The 18,260-nt window shown below is 38.7% G+C and overlaps 1 protein-coding gene across 3 annotated transcripts in view; it reads right to left on the reverse strand.

The window, feature by feature from the left end:
* Positions 1–18,260, reverse strand: part of LOC126277915 (coiled-coil domain-containing protein 134-like) — a 38,108-nt gene that overhangs the window by 13,697 nt on the left and 6,151 nt on the right. Inside the window, exon 2 of one of the 3 annotated variants that reach the window (XM_049977483.1) lies at positions 10,988–11,109. The exons of 1 other annotated variant lie outside the window; for it this stretch is intronic. In XM_049977483.1, coding sequence (XP_049833440.1) covers positions 10,988–11,109 — 122 coding nt within the window. The remainder of the gene's footprint in view (positions 1–10,987; positions 11,110–18,260) is intronic. One more of the 3 variants, XM_049977484.1, reaches the window with a different exon arrangement.

Consider the following 18,260-nt stretch of genomic DNA (forward strand, 5'->3'; position numbering starts at 1 on the left):
TAGAATTCCACAGGTGGGAACCAGCTCTACATGTCCTTGGTTCTCGCCACCTATCAGACCTTAATTTACATTAACTTCTTCCATCTTAGCATTTCTTCACAATGACTACTGCTTTCTTCACTCCATTTTAGTTTTCTACATCTTTAATTTTCTTACCTGTCTATTTTTTGACCCCCCCCCCCCCTCCCACCTGATATGTACAATGCACTCAGCTTTTCATTCTTATTAACTCGTGAATGATGTTTAAGCAGTAATTTCTGTTTCCATATTACAATGTCTTCCACCTTTAACCTCTCAGGCTTTCAAAACTCATGCAGTGCAGTCCCCAACGAACAGTCTTTCCTTCTCGTCCCGTCTGGTGAGTCTCCCCTGACCTGCGGTTCTCGGTGACTTTCCTGAAATCTACCCCTTTTGCTAGACCTCACTAGTCCTTTTCCTTCACTCCCCTTCCTTCCCCTTCAACCCTTCTGCCTGAAGGAGGAGCCACTGGCTCCAAAGCTTGCCTAGTTATAACCTTCTTTTATGTGCGAGTTCTTCAGCCACTTGATGAGTAGATTTTTTTATCTATCCCATTACATTTTGTATATATGCATAGCTGCATAGATGTAAAAATAATATATATGTAAAAATATCTTAGAAAATAGATTAAGAAAAGGCAAACCTATGTTTCTAGCATTTGTAGACTTAGAGAAAGCTTTTGACAATGTTGACTGAAATACACTCTTTCAAATTCTGAAGGTGGCAGGGGTAAAATAAAGGGAGCAAAAGGCCATTTACAATTTGTACAGAAACCAGATGGCAGTTATGAGTCGAGGGGCATGAAAGGGAAGCAGTGGTTGGGAAGGGAGTCAGACAGGGTTGTAGCCTCTCGCCGATGTTATTCAATCTGTATACTGAGCAAGCAGTAAAGGAAACAAAAGAAAAATTCAGAGTAGGTATTAAAATCCATGGAGAAGAAATAAAAACTTTGAGGTTCACCGATGATATTGTAATTCTGTCAGAGACAGCAAAGGACCTGGAAGAGTAGCTGAACAGAATGGACATGGTCTTGAAAGGAGGATATAAGATGAACATCAACAAAATCAAAACGAGAATAATGGAATGTAGTTGAATGAAATCGGGTGATGCTGCGGGAATTAGATTAGGAAATGACACACTTAAAGTAGTAAAGGAGTTTTGCTATTTGGGGTGCAAAATAACTGACAAAGGTCGAAGTAGAGAGGATATAAAATGTAGACTGGCAATGGCCAGGAAAGTGTTTCTGAAGAAGAGAAATTTGTTAACATCGAGTATAGATTTAAGTGTCAGGAAGTCGTTTCTGAAAGTATTTGTATGGAGTGTAGCCATGTATGGAAGTGAAACAAGGACAATAAATAGTTTAGACAAGAAGAGAACAGAAGCTTTCGAAATGTGGTGCTACAGAAGAATGCTGATGATTAGATGGGTAGATCATGTAACTAATGAGGAGGTACTGAAGAGAAATGGAGAGAAGAGAAATTTGTGGCACAACTTGACTAGAAGAAGGAATCGGTTGGTAGGGCATATTCTGAGGCATCAAGGGATCACCAATTTAGTATTGGAGGGCAGCGTGGAGGGTAAAAATCGCAGAGGGAGACCAAGAGATGAATACACTAAACAGATTCAGAAGGATGTAGGTTGCAGTAGGTACTGGGAGATGAAGAACCTTGCACAGGATAGAGTAGCATGGAGAGCTGCATCAAACCAGTCTCTGGACTGAAGACCACAACAACAACAACAACAACAATGTAAAAATAAAAACACAAACATAAATTACGTACCGTAAATCTAAACATATGTTTGCTAATTTAATATAACAGACTTCCAGTTACATCATTTTCATCTTCAAGTTTGGATCAATGAAAAATGTGCACACATGTATTGTCATATCACTTATTTCAGGCTGTTACTCAATTTTGTTCTTGAGTATAATATGCGGAAAATCTATGGATTTTTCCAATGAAATCAGCATGATTAGTTTGACATCTTATTAGTTTAAGATTCAGAAAGTATGACGGTGCTCGAATGTTTATCATATTTCTGGGAAATCTCCCTAAACATTCTCTCTACAAAAGCCTACAGAGCATCAACAATAGTTGCTTGAAGACTGTGACAAAACAGTACACAACCAACTGTATCCCAGGCACATTTGATGCGTGACATGTTAGGTGAAAATGCAGTCCAATGAGATGTGGTACCTGTTGTTCTTCAAAAGAAAGTTTGCAAACTCCTCATAACGTGAGGCTGGGCACTGACCTGAAATACGAAATGTGGAGTAGACTGGAGCAATTGCGGAACTTCACACTCTAAAACTTTGCTGTTACAGTGGTTGCTGTTTAGGATCTCCTTCATTCTTATAAGTCAATATCATAGTTTGTATCCAATGGTGTTGCAAACCAACACAGTTGGAGTTAGTTCATTACACTGTTCAACAGTGCAAATTGTGACAGCCATGATACCGTCTAACATGTTTGTAGTGACCACTGCAAAAACAGCTTAAAGCATGGCTCATATCAAATCAATATATTTTGCCAGTCAGCAAGTCAGTGAGGTCATTTACATATCAATTGCTATCTGAAGTACTTGTGATTTCTGTACAACAGAACTCCATGTAATAACATGTGTGCCACCAGTCTAGCAGACTGCACAGTCACTGCAATCAGGCTCCGACCTGTTACAGTGTTCTCGTGTCAAGTCAACTTCATAGATAAAAAATGTAGTTTTCATTACAGAAATGCAGACAAAATGGCAGTCCTCTGCTCTGACCACAACACAAGGTCCAATATCCTTTCACTCCTGTACACAATTCTCTTCAGGTTCTGCACATAAATCATTGTTGAAGCAGGATGCCCTGTAGGAGCTGAAATGTGATGGTTTTACTCACCTATTTTCCAAGGACAGATGATTCTATCTTGTTTGAACTACTCATTTACTGATATTGTGAATACTGACGTAGGAGTCCGTTCATCAACTGAGCTTAGTATTCAGAACGAGATTTTCACTCTGCAGCAGAGTGTGTGCTGATATGAAATTTCCTGGCAGATTAAAACTGTGTGCTGGACCGAGACTCGAACTTGGGACCTTTGCTTTCGCCGGCAAATGCTCTAGCATCTGAGCTACCCAAGCAAGACTCACGCCCCATCCTCACAGCTTTACTTCCTCCAGTACCTCGTCTCCTACTTTCCAAACTTCAGATAAGCTCTCCTGCGAACCTGCAGACCTAGCACTCCCGGAAGAAAGGATATTGCGGAGACATGCTTAGCCACAGCCTGGGGGATGTTTCCACAATGAGATTTTCATTCTGCAGTGGAGTGTGCGCTGATATGAAACTTCCTGGCGGATTAAAACTGTGTGCCGGACCGAGACTCGAACTCAAGACCTTTGCCTTTCGCGGGCAAGGCAAAGGTCGCGAGTTCAAGTCTCGGTCCGGCACACAGTTTTAATCCGCCAGGAAGTTTCGAACTTAGTATTGTTAGCTGCAAAACACAGAAGACGTGCTTTGTTGGTGCTGCACTTTTTAACGATTTTAATTGAGATAAACTCACTCTGAAAGGTTCTTCTTCAGCACCCCACAGCAGAAGTGTGCACAGAATCACCAAAGCGAAAAATCCACGCAATACGCACGTTTGTTTATATATAAAGGCTGACTTAGGAATTTTCCCTTGTAAGGGACTGCATGTATAAGGCTGTGAGCTGATTTAAAATCCTAGATTCGCATATTTTACTGTTCGCATCACTTCTGTATAATCTTTCCTTGATTGTATCAATACACATTTGTATTGTGATGTACTGTGAAATTTTGAAAATTCACGAATGCCATGATAAACTAATACTATTATTGTCAATTGTAGGCTTACATTTAACTGTACTCTTTTAAAATTTTTGAGAACAGCAGGCCTATTATCATTCAAAATGATCTTCCTCTAATTTCATTGTACAATTACATGAGAAACAGGTTAGTCTGAGAATGCCTACAAAACTACATTTTCGTAAATTAATGGTATGAGTGTTTTGGATACGTAATTTATTTCGTTGCAAATCAGTGTTTGCGATTCACAGTTCAGCCACAGAATGCATCATCCCTGAATTTGATTGTATATCAATGCAAATAAATGTGGATTTTTGAGAATTTTCAGAGGCTACCATTGTTCTTTACATAATCTAAGAGCAATTTGTAGCAAATCAGTGTTTGTGATTTACTGTAGCAGACTTTCTAACATGTTGTGCTACATCTAGTTCTCCCTTAAAGAGGAGCAGCCATATATATTGTGTGCATTTATAGCAAATGAACTCTGTTTTCAAGTTTTCTAACAACTATAATTAACAACAAAACGTTTTAGTACACTAGTCATTTTTACCATAGGTTTTTGTGTTGCCCTAAAAGAAATCTTGCTTTGCATATCTGCTTCAATTCTTACAAGAAATTAGCAACTTTTTAGTTCAACAGATTAAAAGATAGTCAGGGGGCTTAATTTAAAGTTATTTGTTCACTGCCTTGTGTTCATTGCACCTACCAAAATGCAGCCCCACTGTGAATGCTGTTCTCAAAGACGGGATGAGTTGGTTGATGTCCGTACACAGCTGGAAATCACCTTGACTATTGCCAGACGATTGTCAGCTGCTGTGAATTGGTGTGCTTGAAGAATTCCCGAGAGTCATGTCTCTGTGATTCCTGGACCAGAGGTAGCTCAAGTACTGTCCTCTATCGTGGATTTTGTCTCCTCTGCACAAAGTACACACTTGATCATTATCCGTCCACTTCACTGGAGTGGCATGTCAATAGTAGATCTAGGAGTTCTATACAGGGTGGTTAGGGTCCAGGGAGGACTCAGGGTGTTGTACTGATCGCCAAAACCAACAAGCAGCAAGTTTAAGATGCTGTCTTTGACTGAAACTGAACCACGGGATTCACTTCACCTGTTTTGGGGAAACGTGTTTTTTCTGGTGTCAGGAAAACTCAAACAGAAAAGGGTAGGGGTCTATTAATCTCCAGCAGTTCAAATGTATGCCGAATGAGGGTATCCCTTAGAGAAATGGCAGGAAGTGACAGGACAGTACACCAGGTGCACTCAGTGTGTATGCCTAGCGACCTCATTCAACACGTTGAAGAGGCTATTCTGGCGGTCAGTGAGGGAACAGATTGCAACCAACTGCAGATTGTGGTGCACGTTGGAACAAATGATGTCTGTTGTCTGGGCTCCAAGGTCGTTCTTAGGTCATTCCAGCCATTGGTAGAGAAGGTTGAGAAGACCAGCCTTGCAAATGGAGTTTCAACGAAGCTCAAAATTTTAAGCAATGTCACCAGAACTGGTTGTGGCCCTTTGGTTTTGAGTCGAGTGGAAGGGATGAACCAGAAACTTCGAAGGTTCTGTGATAAGTTAGGCAGCAACTTCCTGGACTTGTGCCGTAGGGCTAAGAACTACAGGGTTTCCCTAAATAGGTCAAGTGAGCACTACACATCAGAGGCTGCTACTCAGGTAGCTGACTAATGTGGAGTACACACAGGGCTTTTTTTTATTATTATTATTAGGTGACTCTCCATCCAATTTAAATATTATAGCTGTAGGAATCCCAGAAGTATCAGTGTAAGGTCGAAAGAACTGCCTCCCAAAGATGAGAGTATTAAAATCCTAATGATAAGCTGCCAAAGCATTCAAAACAAAGTGCCAGAGTTTGAAGCACTCATGAAAAACAGTGAAACTCACATAATACTGGTTGAAACCTGAAATTCATGGCAGTGAGATTTTTGGAGGAAATTTAAGCATATGTCAAAAGGATAGGCAAATGGGATATACAAGAAACACAAATCTGATGAGACAGAAATTGAAGATGAATGTGAGGTGGTTTGGGAGTCGCAGAAACGCACAGCAAAAAGACTCTCACAATTAAAACTTTCAGCCATTAAGGCATTGGGCAACAATAGATGACACACACAAACACACACACACAAACACACACACACACACACACACACACACACACACACACACACACACACACAAACTCGCACACATGACTGCAGTCTCAGCCAAATGAAACCACAGTGTGGTTTCGGTTGCCTGAGACTGCCGCTGTGTGTGCAAATTGCATTTGTGTGTGTGTGTGTGTGTGTGTGTGTGTGTGTGTGTTTGGAGGGGGGGGGGGGGGGGGGTGTCTACAGTTGACGAAGGCCTCAATGGCCGAAAGCTTTTATTGTGAGAGTCTTTGTTGTGCCTATCTGCAACTTCCCTTTACATAATATTGTCCAATATATTTGATATCAATTTCTTGTAGACTCTTAGAACATATTCTGAGCTCGAACATAATGACGTATCTTCAACAGAATGACCTCCTCAATGCCAACCAGCATGGATTTCAAAAACAACGACCATGCGAAACCCAATTCACACTTTTCTCACATAACATACTGAAAGCTTTGGATCAAGGCATCAAATAGATGTAGTATCTCTTGATTTCTGAAAAGTATTTGACTCAGTAGCAATCTTACACTAATTGTCAAAAGTATGATCATATGGGGTATCAAGTGAAATTTGTGACTGGATTGAGGACTTTAGGTAGGACATAACATGTCATCTAGGATGGAGAGTCATCATCAGATGGAGAAGTAATATTGGATGTGCCCCCTGGAAGTGTGTTGGGGCCCTTGCTGTTAATTCTGTATATTAATGACCTTGCAGACAATATTAATAGTCACATCAGGCTTTTTGCAGATGATGCAGTTATCTGTAAATAAGTACTATCTGAAAGAAGCTTTATATACAGTCAGATCTTTATATAAGATTTCAACATGGTGCAGAGACTGACAACTTGCTCTAAATGTTTGTAAATGTAACAGTCTGCATTTGAGAGGGGGGGGGGGGGGCTTAGTATCCTATGACTATAATATCAATGAGTCACTGTCGGAATCAACCAGCTCATACAAATACCTGGGATATGAAGTGGAATGACTGCTTAGCAGGTGGTAGACTTCAGTTTATTGATAGAATACCGGGAAAGTGCAATCAGTCTAAAAAGAAGATTGCTTACAAATTACTTGTGTGACTGGCTACTGCTCAAGTGTGTGGGACTCAAACCAGATAGAACTAACACAGGGTATTGGATGTATATGGAGAAGGGCACCATGAATGGCTGAATCCATGGGAGGGAGTCACAGATATACTGAAGGAACCAAGACTCTTGAAAATAGACACAAACTATCCTGAGAAAGTCTACTAACAAAATTTCATGAACCGTCTTTAGATTATTACTCTAGAAATATACTAAAACTTCCAATGTAGTGCTCGCATATGGATCGTGAGGATTGCTCACAGAGGGAACATGAGGATAAAATTAGAATAGTTACTGCATGTAGAGAGGCATTCAAACAATCATTCTTCCTACACTCCATATGTGAATGAAACAGGAATAAACCCTAATAACTGGTACAATGGAATGTACCCTCTGCCATGCACCTCACGGTTATTCGCAAAGTATAGCTGTAGATGTAAACTCTGCCCTGATCCGTCACACAAGTAAAGGAGGAGGGAAAGAAGAAAGATTAGGATTGACAATGAATTCATTACAGTAATATCAAAAGCATGGATTGCTGAAGGATTGGAAAGAAAACTGGGCATACATTTTTCAAAGACACTTTCCACAATTTGCATTGAAAATTTTAGAGCAATTAAAGAAAACCTTAATTTAGATGGCCAATGGGTGATGGGGAACCCCTACAACTGAGTGTCTGTCTAGGGCTTTAACCACTGTGCCAGTTGATGGACACAGAAGAAAGTGTTGTTGGATAAATACATACACCATCAACGTGTGATTCTTTATCATTTATTTTTGGTACATTGCTCAATACATCCCACGAGTCTGAATTCATTTGCACCACTTTCTATGAGTGTTGTAATTTTCACAAATGTTGCTGTATTTGCTCAAGGATCTGCAATCTATTGCAAGTAATAAGCATAGCTAGTACATAATTTACTGAATTTCAACTGTTAAGAAACTAGGTATACCTTTGATACCCATTCATATTAGTGTAACTCTAAAAATCATTGGTATCTTCAAGTTCCTTGGCTGTGCGTGGTATTTGGGACTATATGTGTTGCCTTAAACATAGTTTTCTAACATTTCGGCAATCAGTAAACACAACCAAATGGCACCATAGCACGTGATGGCCAAAGCATACATAACATCATGTCCGACAAGAAGAATATGTGACTGATTTATACAAGTGTTTGTTCATTTCTGTGCTAACAAATTTCAAATAAATCTGAATGAATTATTATGGTCTCAGTTCATGTGTGTTTTGCCCATTGTGATATGGTGGCTTTTTACTTGTGCTAACCCAACTTAAGATTCTCAAAAGATCTCCATAAAATGCAAAGCATCTTGCATTCATGCTGTGAATGGCAGCTATATAATCTTTTTCGCATGGAACATTCCTAAGTACTTCTAAAAACCCCAAGTGGATATGAAATGAAATATAAGTGTACAAGCCTCCTACAGATGAAAGCTGTATATTCATACCACTCCAATGTAAATAATCACATGAACTGTCATTGCTTCAGAAACTGTAAATCAATTTACATAATGCTTTTAAGACGGTATAGGAAAGGTTACAGTGCCAATGGGTAAATTAAGATAAACTGTTTATTGGTTAAAATCATATTACCCACAGGATCATACTACCACTAAGTCTAAGTTCCACAAGTTGGTCAAAAGTTGTTCACTGAATGAATGTCATCAGCGGTAGAGCGTCTGTAAGACTAAGGAACTGAAACCCTAGACATTACACTCGAGCTATGCAAATGAAGTTATCTTTGAACGACACAGCGCTCCTGCTTATTCTCCAGCTGCTGCACAGAAATCCAATAATTTTATCTCCAACTGGAACAGAGAACACATTTTACCAGATATGAACAATGGGGGCAGGTCATGGTCCGACTGTATAAATCAAACAATCATTTTTTATTACTTACAATAAACTGCAACTGTGTTCAAAATGTGTGTGAGTGATGTGGTGCTACAGTCATTACAGTTCTAGTATAAGACATCCTCGGGGGAAAAAGGAGGTCACTGGCAAATGATGATGTGTAAGGCAAAAGCAAGTACCAGAAATCAAAGCTTCAGTCAAAGATAAGCAATATAACATTTAATCCATTCAAAGAACAGTGATAAAGCAGGGCTTATCAATGGAACTAATATGGCACAGTATGTGGAGCTTATAACAGACCTTTTAAAGGAAATGAAAGAGTCTGTATGGAATAAATATACCGAGTAGCAGCAAAGAATTAATTTATATACATGTGAGAGGTGAAAGAGATAGGTCTCAGATAATTTTTAAAGCAAAAGACAAAAACTTTCAATTATTATTCTTCTGTTCTGTTTATTAGTGTTGTAAGAGGAATATCTTAGCATAATCTACCAGATGCTGTACAAAAGTTGATAAAGTAAGTAGTCAAACATATTGGTGCTTTATTTCAAATGACAATATACCGACTCTAATTGCTTCTGTCTTAAACAATTTGTATTTGTTTAGTAACATTTTGCAGCAATCAGTGTGAAGATAATTTCTGTTAACTATCATTTTATTAGCAGCAGTCTCTTATTGTCATGTATGTTGCTTCAGACCAGCAACCTGTATCTTCTAAATATCGAAGTATGATGTTTCCTTGTTCACCAATTGAAAGTTACAAAACAACATTTTTAATGTTTTAATTATGAGAGCCATTATTCCTTTGAGGTTTTGCAAAAATTATTAAAAAGAAAGTCTCCATAAAAGTCAGGCAAAGTAAAATTAAAATTAAAACTGGAATTCTATTTGAGAGACCACAAATCGAACCTGTAATACGAATATTTATCTCATTTCAGGAATAAGCCAACCTTTATTGGTGACCATGACAGGACCCGAACATGCAATAAGGGCAAACCAGTCTGCCACTCGCACTTCCAGCTTTACACACTTCTCACCACCAGACGGCTCCTCTAAAACTGACATTTCCAGTGGCCCCTAAAGCTCTCATGTCAGTTTCTGCATTGGTGCATAATAGCGGTGCCAATCCCAAAGGTCACAGTTGGCTTTGTTTTGTAGTAGTCCATTATTGTCATAAAACATTTACTTGAATTATCTGGTGAGGTTATCAAAAAGTTTAGTATATCAAGTATTCTACAAAATAACTCTAGCTTGCAAAGTATTTTAACACTGCATTAAGCCATTCATTCATAAATCGTATTTCATTTGCTCATCATGGAAGAGAAACTTCAGGGCTGTGGAATGAGTCATGTTTTACATTAACAGACAGATGCAACCACTGAAAGATTTTTCTGTAAAGTATACTAACAACATATTACAACTAAGCTGATTTACTAGCAGTGATAATTATGGGAACTTCTTCCAGATTACTTTATGTATGTATATTAGGAGGTACTTCACATACTGCTGGGCTTCTGTCAAACAGAGCGTTTATGTAACTCGAAATGTCTACTAATACATTAGATACAACTCACTGAAAACTATATACTATTCTAATAAAGGTGGTTCACAATAATCAGTACTCTATGGGCTGAGCTGATACTCGTTATGTTGCAGATTGTATAATTGCACAACTGACAAGCAAACTTCTACTTGCCATAAAACAACCCAAAGATTATATAAAAAAAGATAACAATACCCAGAAAATTTCACTGTTAAATGTCAACCTGCTGTACATGGAGAATTTTATGTCTAATGAAAATTTCTTCTGACCTTTCCATCTCCCTCTTAGTACACAGAAGAATGTCACGTTCTACAAACAATTAATCTTTCAGCATCTCATTGTACCCACATGCAGCCTCTTCATAAGAGTAGGAAGATAAATTATTATTTTTTTGTAACAATATAACTCTCCACATTATACCCTGAGGACTGGTTAAAACAGAGAAAGTATGTAACACCACAGATGAAAGAAAATAGTATTAAAAATAGAGCTTCATATCAACTTACATTGAATAACTTATCGACAATTACAGAAATCATTCTGTATTGTTTTTCGTAGCTATCCATTGTGAGTAAGCCCTTTACAGCTTGTATTTGTTCAGCTCTCCGCTTCTTAAATAGGCGCCTGACTGTTATGTTAAGGAAGAAAGCCGCAAATTTTACATTTTCATATCTTAACAATATTTTATTTAGAAGAGAAGTACTTACATACAAACTGCTGTTACAGAAACACCAATAGCATGAACACCACCAATATGAATGAGGAACAAAATGTTGAATTTACTGTTAAAGCAGTGCATTTGTCAGAAGAAAGCATCAGACAGGAAATACAAAAACACTACAAAAGAAAAGGAAATACTGTGAGATGGGGAGGGAGAAGAGTCAGAAGAGAAGGCCAAAGCTAGTTCCTTGTCACTTCTTACTTTCTTCTCATTATTCTTGTCCCTCCTGAAAGAAAAGGTTCAGGAGGGAAGGCCAAATGCTAGTTCCGTTTTGCCTGCTACTCTCCTTCATAACTTATTTCTCCTGAGGGTATTCCCCCCCATCCATCCATCCAATATCTATGCATCTTTCTATTATTATTTTTTATTTCCTGGCTCTTTCTCCTGTCAAAGCAACTTCGGTATATCATATGACAAAATTACGAACTAGTTATTGTGTGAACAATGTCAATTTGTTTAGTCTTCTTTGTTTTGAAGAAACAAAATTGTTCAAAGCTAGGAATCATCTCATTTTTATTTCCTTACCTGTGGTAGCATAAATACAACCTTTTAGATGACTGGCAATCAAACATTATCATTGCTAACACCAACAAAGATTTATGGATAATCCATCACTCATTATCATGCCCTTGGACAACAAATCTGCTACAGAAAACCCAGTTCTCAAGTAAGGTACTATGTTTAATGAGACCACAAAAAAGGGACTTTCAATCAATTACATTAGCTAATTAATGATGAGTGTCTTGTATGGTTGTGATAACCAATTTCAGTTGCTGGTGAATCGCCTGCTTTACTTACCATGAGACATGACAAGAGGGCAGGCCGTAAGAATTGTAGAACATCACTATGAGTCACTTGTATAGAAGAGGGAATAAAGGGAAGGATGATTACATTTTAATGTCCCATTGATGTCAACATCATTACAGACTGCTGTAATGAGGACATACAGATAGATTGGTTTCTTTCTGTGACTGACAAATGAACGTTTAACCCTCTTAAAGAATGTTACAACTGGAACACAGCTGCATTACACAACAAAAGCAATGCTTGGGAAAACTAAACATATGAGCCATGTCAGCTTGTTCTATGGTTTACATCTTTGGCTACTGGTGCAATCCATCTCTGTTTAGTCGCTGGGTGGTGTTTCGGTCGCCTGTTAGTTGAGTCTTTGGTTGTAGTTCCTTGGAATAGCTTGTTGACCATGCGGGCAGGCAATCAGAGAGAGAGAGAGAGAGAGAGAGAGAGAGAGAGAGAGAGAGAGAGAGAGAGAGAGAAGAAGCACATGTGACATACAGTGAGCTGTACATAGAGCTTATGGGTGCACGATTGTCTAAGTGGCTAGTTATCGGTAGAGTTGTGTTGGTGGGTCTAATGTTGACACAGGCGCTTTACCCCAGATTAAGGAGGCATAGTTACTGATATGGGTGTTGAAGTGTTGTTCATTTTATGGTGCTGTCTTTTCTGTCCTTTGAGGATAAGGTACTCATTATGTGACGAAAAAAATGTCGGGTGAACAGCCTGGTATGAGTGTGCATGTACAGTACATCAGCACACCTGATGATGGCAACGTGGTCGATTGGCGAAATATTGTGTCCTATGCACACTCATACCAGGCTGTTCACCCAAGATTTATTTTGTCATAAAATACGCCTGGAGAAATTGAAGAATCACATAGTCATTATGTGACTGACACATGTGCTCCTACGTTGAAGTTGCTCCCACTATGGTGGATTGCCTGTGGTTTTCCATCACTCTGTCTCAAGTGATAAAATTACCTTGTGGTGCCTCTGTTTGAAATTATCTGAGTATCATATTTGTGTATTTTCAATTTCCTGTAATTGTAACTTGTTCAACAAATGCTTATCTTATCATTCGGGCCTGAAATTAATTGTGTAATATGTCCTAGGCTGCCATTTGTATTAGTGACCACTGAGGTTGAGTTTTATTTGTATTGGAAATTGTTGCTTCCCTGACTGATGTTGTTGTTGTTGTTGTTGTTGTTGTTGTTGTCTTCAGTCCTGAGACTGGTTTGACGCAGCTCTCCACGCTACTCTATCCTGTGCAAGCTTCTTCATCTTACTGCAACCTACATCTTTCTGAATCTGCTTAGTGTATTCATCTCTTAGTCTCCCTCTACAATTTTTATCCTCCACACTGCCCTCCAATGCTAAATTTGTGATCCCTCGATGCCTCAGAACATGTCCTATCAACTGGTCCCTTCTTCTTGTCAAGTTGTGCCACAAACTCCTCTTCTCCCCCAATTCTATTCAATAACTCCTCATTAGTTATATGATCTACCCATCTAATCTTCAGCATTCTTCTGTAGCACCACATTTCGAAAGCATCCATTCTCTTATTGTCCAAACTGATGTAGCGACTATAAAATTGCCCTCATCCATGGTAAGAAAATGCTAGCGGCCCAGTGAATCTTGGTTCATTTGGGTGGTTAAGTTCCACAATTCTGGTGAGATTTTGCCCCTTTCAAGAAAATTAATACTTCTTGCTTTAAATGTATTTACTATTGTAGTTGTTTGAGTGTTAGCCCTCAAGATTTTAAGTCACTCAAGTTAATGTGTTGAATACCCTGTGATTCCTTGGTTATTAAATAAACTTGTCTTATTTTATTGTAAGATTAACTGGTTAACCCTTTTAGTAGTTATTATAATATTTTTGTTGTAATACGTCAGGTTAGACTGGGGCTTGGGGCCATGCTCACACAGAGCTCTTGTCTTGGTCTGAGCATTTTCATATGTTCTATGATCAATATGTCTGAATTATTCACTTGCTTGTTAGCTCTTGTCTTTCCAAGCTGTTCGTAGCATTTGGAGACGCTTCCCCCTGGTGTTATCTCTTACCTGCTCGTTCATTTGGTGTAGTCTGTCCGGGTTGGCTGTGTATGTGTGGGCAGGCGGTGCATCACTTTCCATCTCACTATAGCCTCTAAGACGTTGCGGCCTCATGGCTTGCTAATGCATCCCTCCTATGTTTAGTTTCTATTCCCTAGCAATTGGGTGTTAATTTAACTAGTAGTGCCCTTATTTTAAACTGTCTTATTCATACCTGGCCTGCTGTACCTGCCCCTTCCATGTTTTTCCTGTCTGAAGTTTGGTTTTAACGTAATAGTTTTAATATTGGTGTAATGCAGTAATGCACATTTGTTAAATTGTATTTTATTATTTTTCCACGTCGGAATCTTGTTTATGCCCAGGGGGCTTATCTGATTGAACAAATATTGGATATCTGTGTTGATATCAGACTTGTGTAATTTTATGTTACTGCACTTTTTGTAAGTTTTATTCATTAATGTCAAGCACCCCCTTGGGCTAGTCATATGTTTGAATTGTAATCTTTAGCATCATTGCTGGCATTGTTTTCCCACCGCTAAGCACATGTTTGAGTTATATTCCATTGTACTACGTGCTTGTCAGTCCTTCCCAAATTGGTGCATTTTGTTCATTTAGATTAACTAATTAATCATCAATATATTCAATTGAAGAAATTTTGCAGTAACTGCCAAAATCATTTGTATTTTATTAGTGTTTTTGGTATCTGTGCAATACAAGATTGTTGGACTTTTGTGAAGTAACAAATGACTTGTGATAAATGGCCTGCATCTTTACCTTGCCTGTTTAGTTGTTTTCTTATCATAGGGCATCCTCTGATATTTCACATAGAGAAAATTTTTCACTAAACATTAGGTCAAACTGTATAACTACAAGATAACTGTCACATTGCTCCAGTGTCGAATGACTATGTGAAGACATCCACACAGCCTTTGAATATCCTGATTAACAAGCCTAACCATAACAAAGGATCACTACATACGATCATATAGTAAGTAACATTTTCACTTCTACAAAACCCTGTATGTTGCACGTAATGGCTACTGTGGGATCCTGTGTCATCCTAAAGGGTCCACTGAACCTACCAATACTGCAGGTTGGCTTCATCCTGTAACGTAATTATGATGCAGCTTGTGATGCCATATGTGTGTAAACAGAAAGAGAACAGGAAACTGACAATACTTCTTTTGAATGTATATAAGTTTTCTCAATGTTGGCTGTGGTGGCAGAAGGGTTTGTAACAAATCCTGAGGTCTATATTACTTTGAAATTTATGGTTTGGTTGGGAGTTGGCTGAATAGTATTGAACACTTCAGTTAATCCAAATGAGAAATTTTTCTGTATCATTTGAGAGAGAAAAGTAACCATTTCTGCTGCCCTTCCTTTGTATACATTGAATATCCCTTTTTGGTACAATCAAACAATGGAAAATTCACAATGGAGTAATGACAAAGCTGTCTGTGACTCAATTTTCCCTTTTTGGTACAAATCACACTACCTGACCAATACACTAAAATGGATCATGCGAGTATTTTGTAAGGCATCTCCTTAGCAGACTGACTGCAATTTCCTGGGACCCTGCAAATGAACCAAAGCCTGCCACCTGCTTTACTTGCAATAGTGCTTATGTAATCGTTCCATTTCATACCCCATATTGTTACACCCAGATATTTGAGTTGACTGATTCCAATTGTTACTCATTGATGTGTAATAAAATGAAATACCTGCAGCCGTCCTTTCACTGTTATTTATTATATAGCAACCAGTTTCAGTGACAGACACAACACTGTTGTTACAGCAGTCTACAGAAGCCAGTTCACAGATGTTGGCCACTGATGGGATCGTGTATACGACTGGAGTTCACCCACTTCAGCATCAGTTAAGGCCTGACGATGTTATAGTGAGTCACCAAAACTGGTCACAATATAATAAATAACATCAAAAGGATGGCTACAGGTGAAACATTTTATTACACAAGTGAAAACAGCCGAAGTCTCACCATCCTTAAATGAGAAGGATGGATATACAAAAACATTGATAGTGCAGCCATAGGCTGCTTTTCTGAAATCCATTTAGGAGAAATTTTTCATTTAAGAATACTTAAAAAAGTTTCCAATCTTTGCACCACTTCAAAACCTATCAGATTTCACTGACTATTGATGTGTTTTTCAGTCAGTATTTCATTATAGAGAACAGCATCATCTACAAAAAGCCAACAATAGACTGGCAACCCCAAGACTCAACTTGTGGTCACTCCCACGCCAACTCTATACCCACCACCGGAGACTCTCCCTTTTGCAGATGACGCAGCTATCTGCGATTAAGTTCTACCTGAAGATAGCTTTACAAATATCCAGTGAGATTTTGATAAAATTTTAAAGTGATGCAAAGACTGGCAGCTTGCTTTATATGTTGAGAAATGTAAAATTTTGTACTTCACAAAATACAAAAATGTAATATGCTATGTGAGACAGCTGGAATTAGTTTACTTATACAGGGTGTTTGGAAATTCCCGCTACAAGCTTCTAGGAATTTTAGAGGAGAGCGAGTACATAATATTTTGAATATGAACCCATGTGGGGAACTAACATCCAATGATGCTAAGAGCATCAAGGAGATTCCACTATTATTTTACAAACTTTCTAGGGTGATGGAGAAGGAAAAATGTATCACTTTGAGGCAAGGGACCCTGTAACAGAAACAAACTAGTCAAAAGCTCTAAGTGAAAATCATTGTGATACCTCTGACAGTGGAATATGTGTACTGGTACTGCCGTTGCTAAGACTGTAGGGTTTGCAACTTTCAGAGGTGGTAGTATGGAACAAAACAAGAAAAAAATGTCTAGTAAGCGTGGGCTTTAAAATTCATACCTGAGGAGCTGAGAGCACTTGTTAATCTTCACTAGCATTAAACACATCTCCTTTATTGAACAAGTGTTCTTAAATGCAGTTTAGAGCCCATGTTCATTAGAAATTTTTTCTTGTTTTGGCCCATACTACCACCCCTGAAAGTTGCCTACCCTACAATCTAAGCAACAACAGTACCAGTACAGGTATTCCACTGTCAAAAGATATCAGAATGGTTTTCATTTATAACTTTTGACTTGTTCATTTCTGGCACAGAGACCCTTATCCCAAATTGATACATTTATACTTCTCCATCATTCTTGAAAGTCTGTATCATCATCAAGAAATCACCCTACGTATGGATACATTATTTGCTGGTGCATTTTGGTGCACTTGTCGATTGCTTTTGGCTGCTGTTTAAACTGGTAAACAGCTTAATATTGCTAAGGGTGATGCTGAACTCTACCACTACATTACTGCACTCCAAACAGTACCATCTACAGACGGAAAGAAGATTATATCCATACTAGTGCACTTATGTTAACATTCTGGAAATTGGATTACTTACTGACAACACTGACACACATAACAACCTGTGGATAAGAATAAAATCACAGTAAAGGTAATATCCCCACCCCAGGAACCACAGAGCTTGCCAAGGCAGGATGGCCTTCGTGCCCCAACGATACACAGCCCCGTATCAATGGTGGATTGCCTATGGAGAGGCCAGACAAATGTGTGGTTCCTGAAAATAGGCAACAGCCTGTTCAGTAGATGCAGTGTCAACAATCTGGATGACTGACTGATCTGGTTTGTAACAGCACCCAGTATGGCCTTACTGTGCTGGTACTGCAAATGACTGACAGCTATGGGAAACTACAGCCATTACTTTTGTGGAGGGCATGTAGCTCTGCTATATGGTTAAACTGAATGAAGTTCAAGTCTTGGAGGCAACATTCTGGAAAAGGACAAGGAAGCAGATGAAGATGGGGGGGGGGGGGGGGGGGGGATATAACACTCTGATATGAATTTGACAGAGCACCAAAAGATGCCAAGTTGAAACAAGGCCTCTGGAGTAGATGACGTTCCCTCAGAACTACCAATATCTTTGAGAGAGCCAATCGTGACAAAAATATTTCACCCAATGTGTAAGATAAATGAGAGTGGCAAAATACCCTCATACTTAAGGGAGAATGTAATAATTCCATTTCAGAAGATAGCTAGTGCTGTTCAGTAACTCATGGCTGCAAAATACTGACACAGATTATTTACAGGAGAATGAGACAACTGGCAGTGTCTGACCTTGGGAGAGATCAGTTCAGGTTCTAGAGAAATGTACAAACACACAAGACAATACTAACTGAACAAA

Source organism: Schistocerca gregaria, chromosome 6, assembly GCF_023897955.1.
Source record: "Schistocerca gregaria isolate iqSchGreg1 chromosome 6, iqSchGreg1.2, whole genome shotgun sequence".
NCBI lineage: Eukaryota > Metazoa > Arthropoda > Insecta > Orthoptera > Acrididae > Schistocerca > Schistocerca gregaria.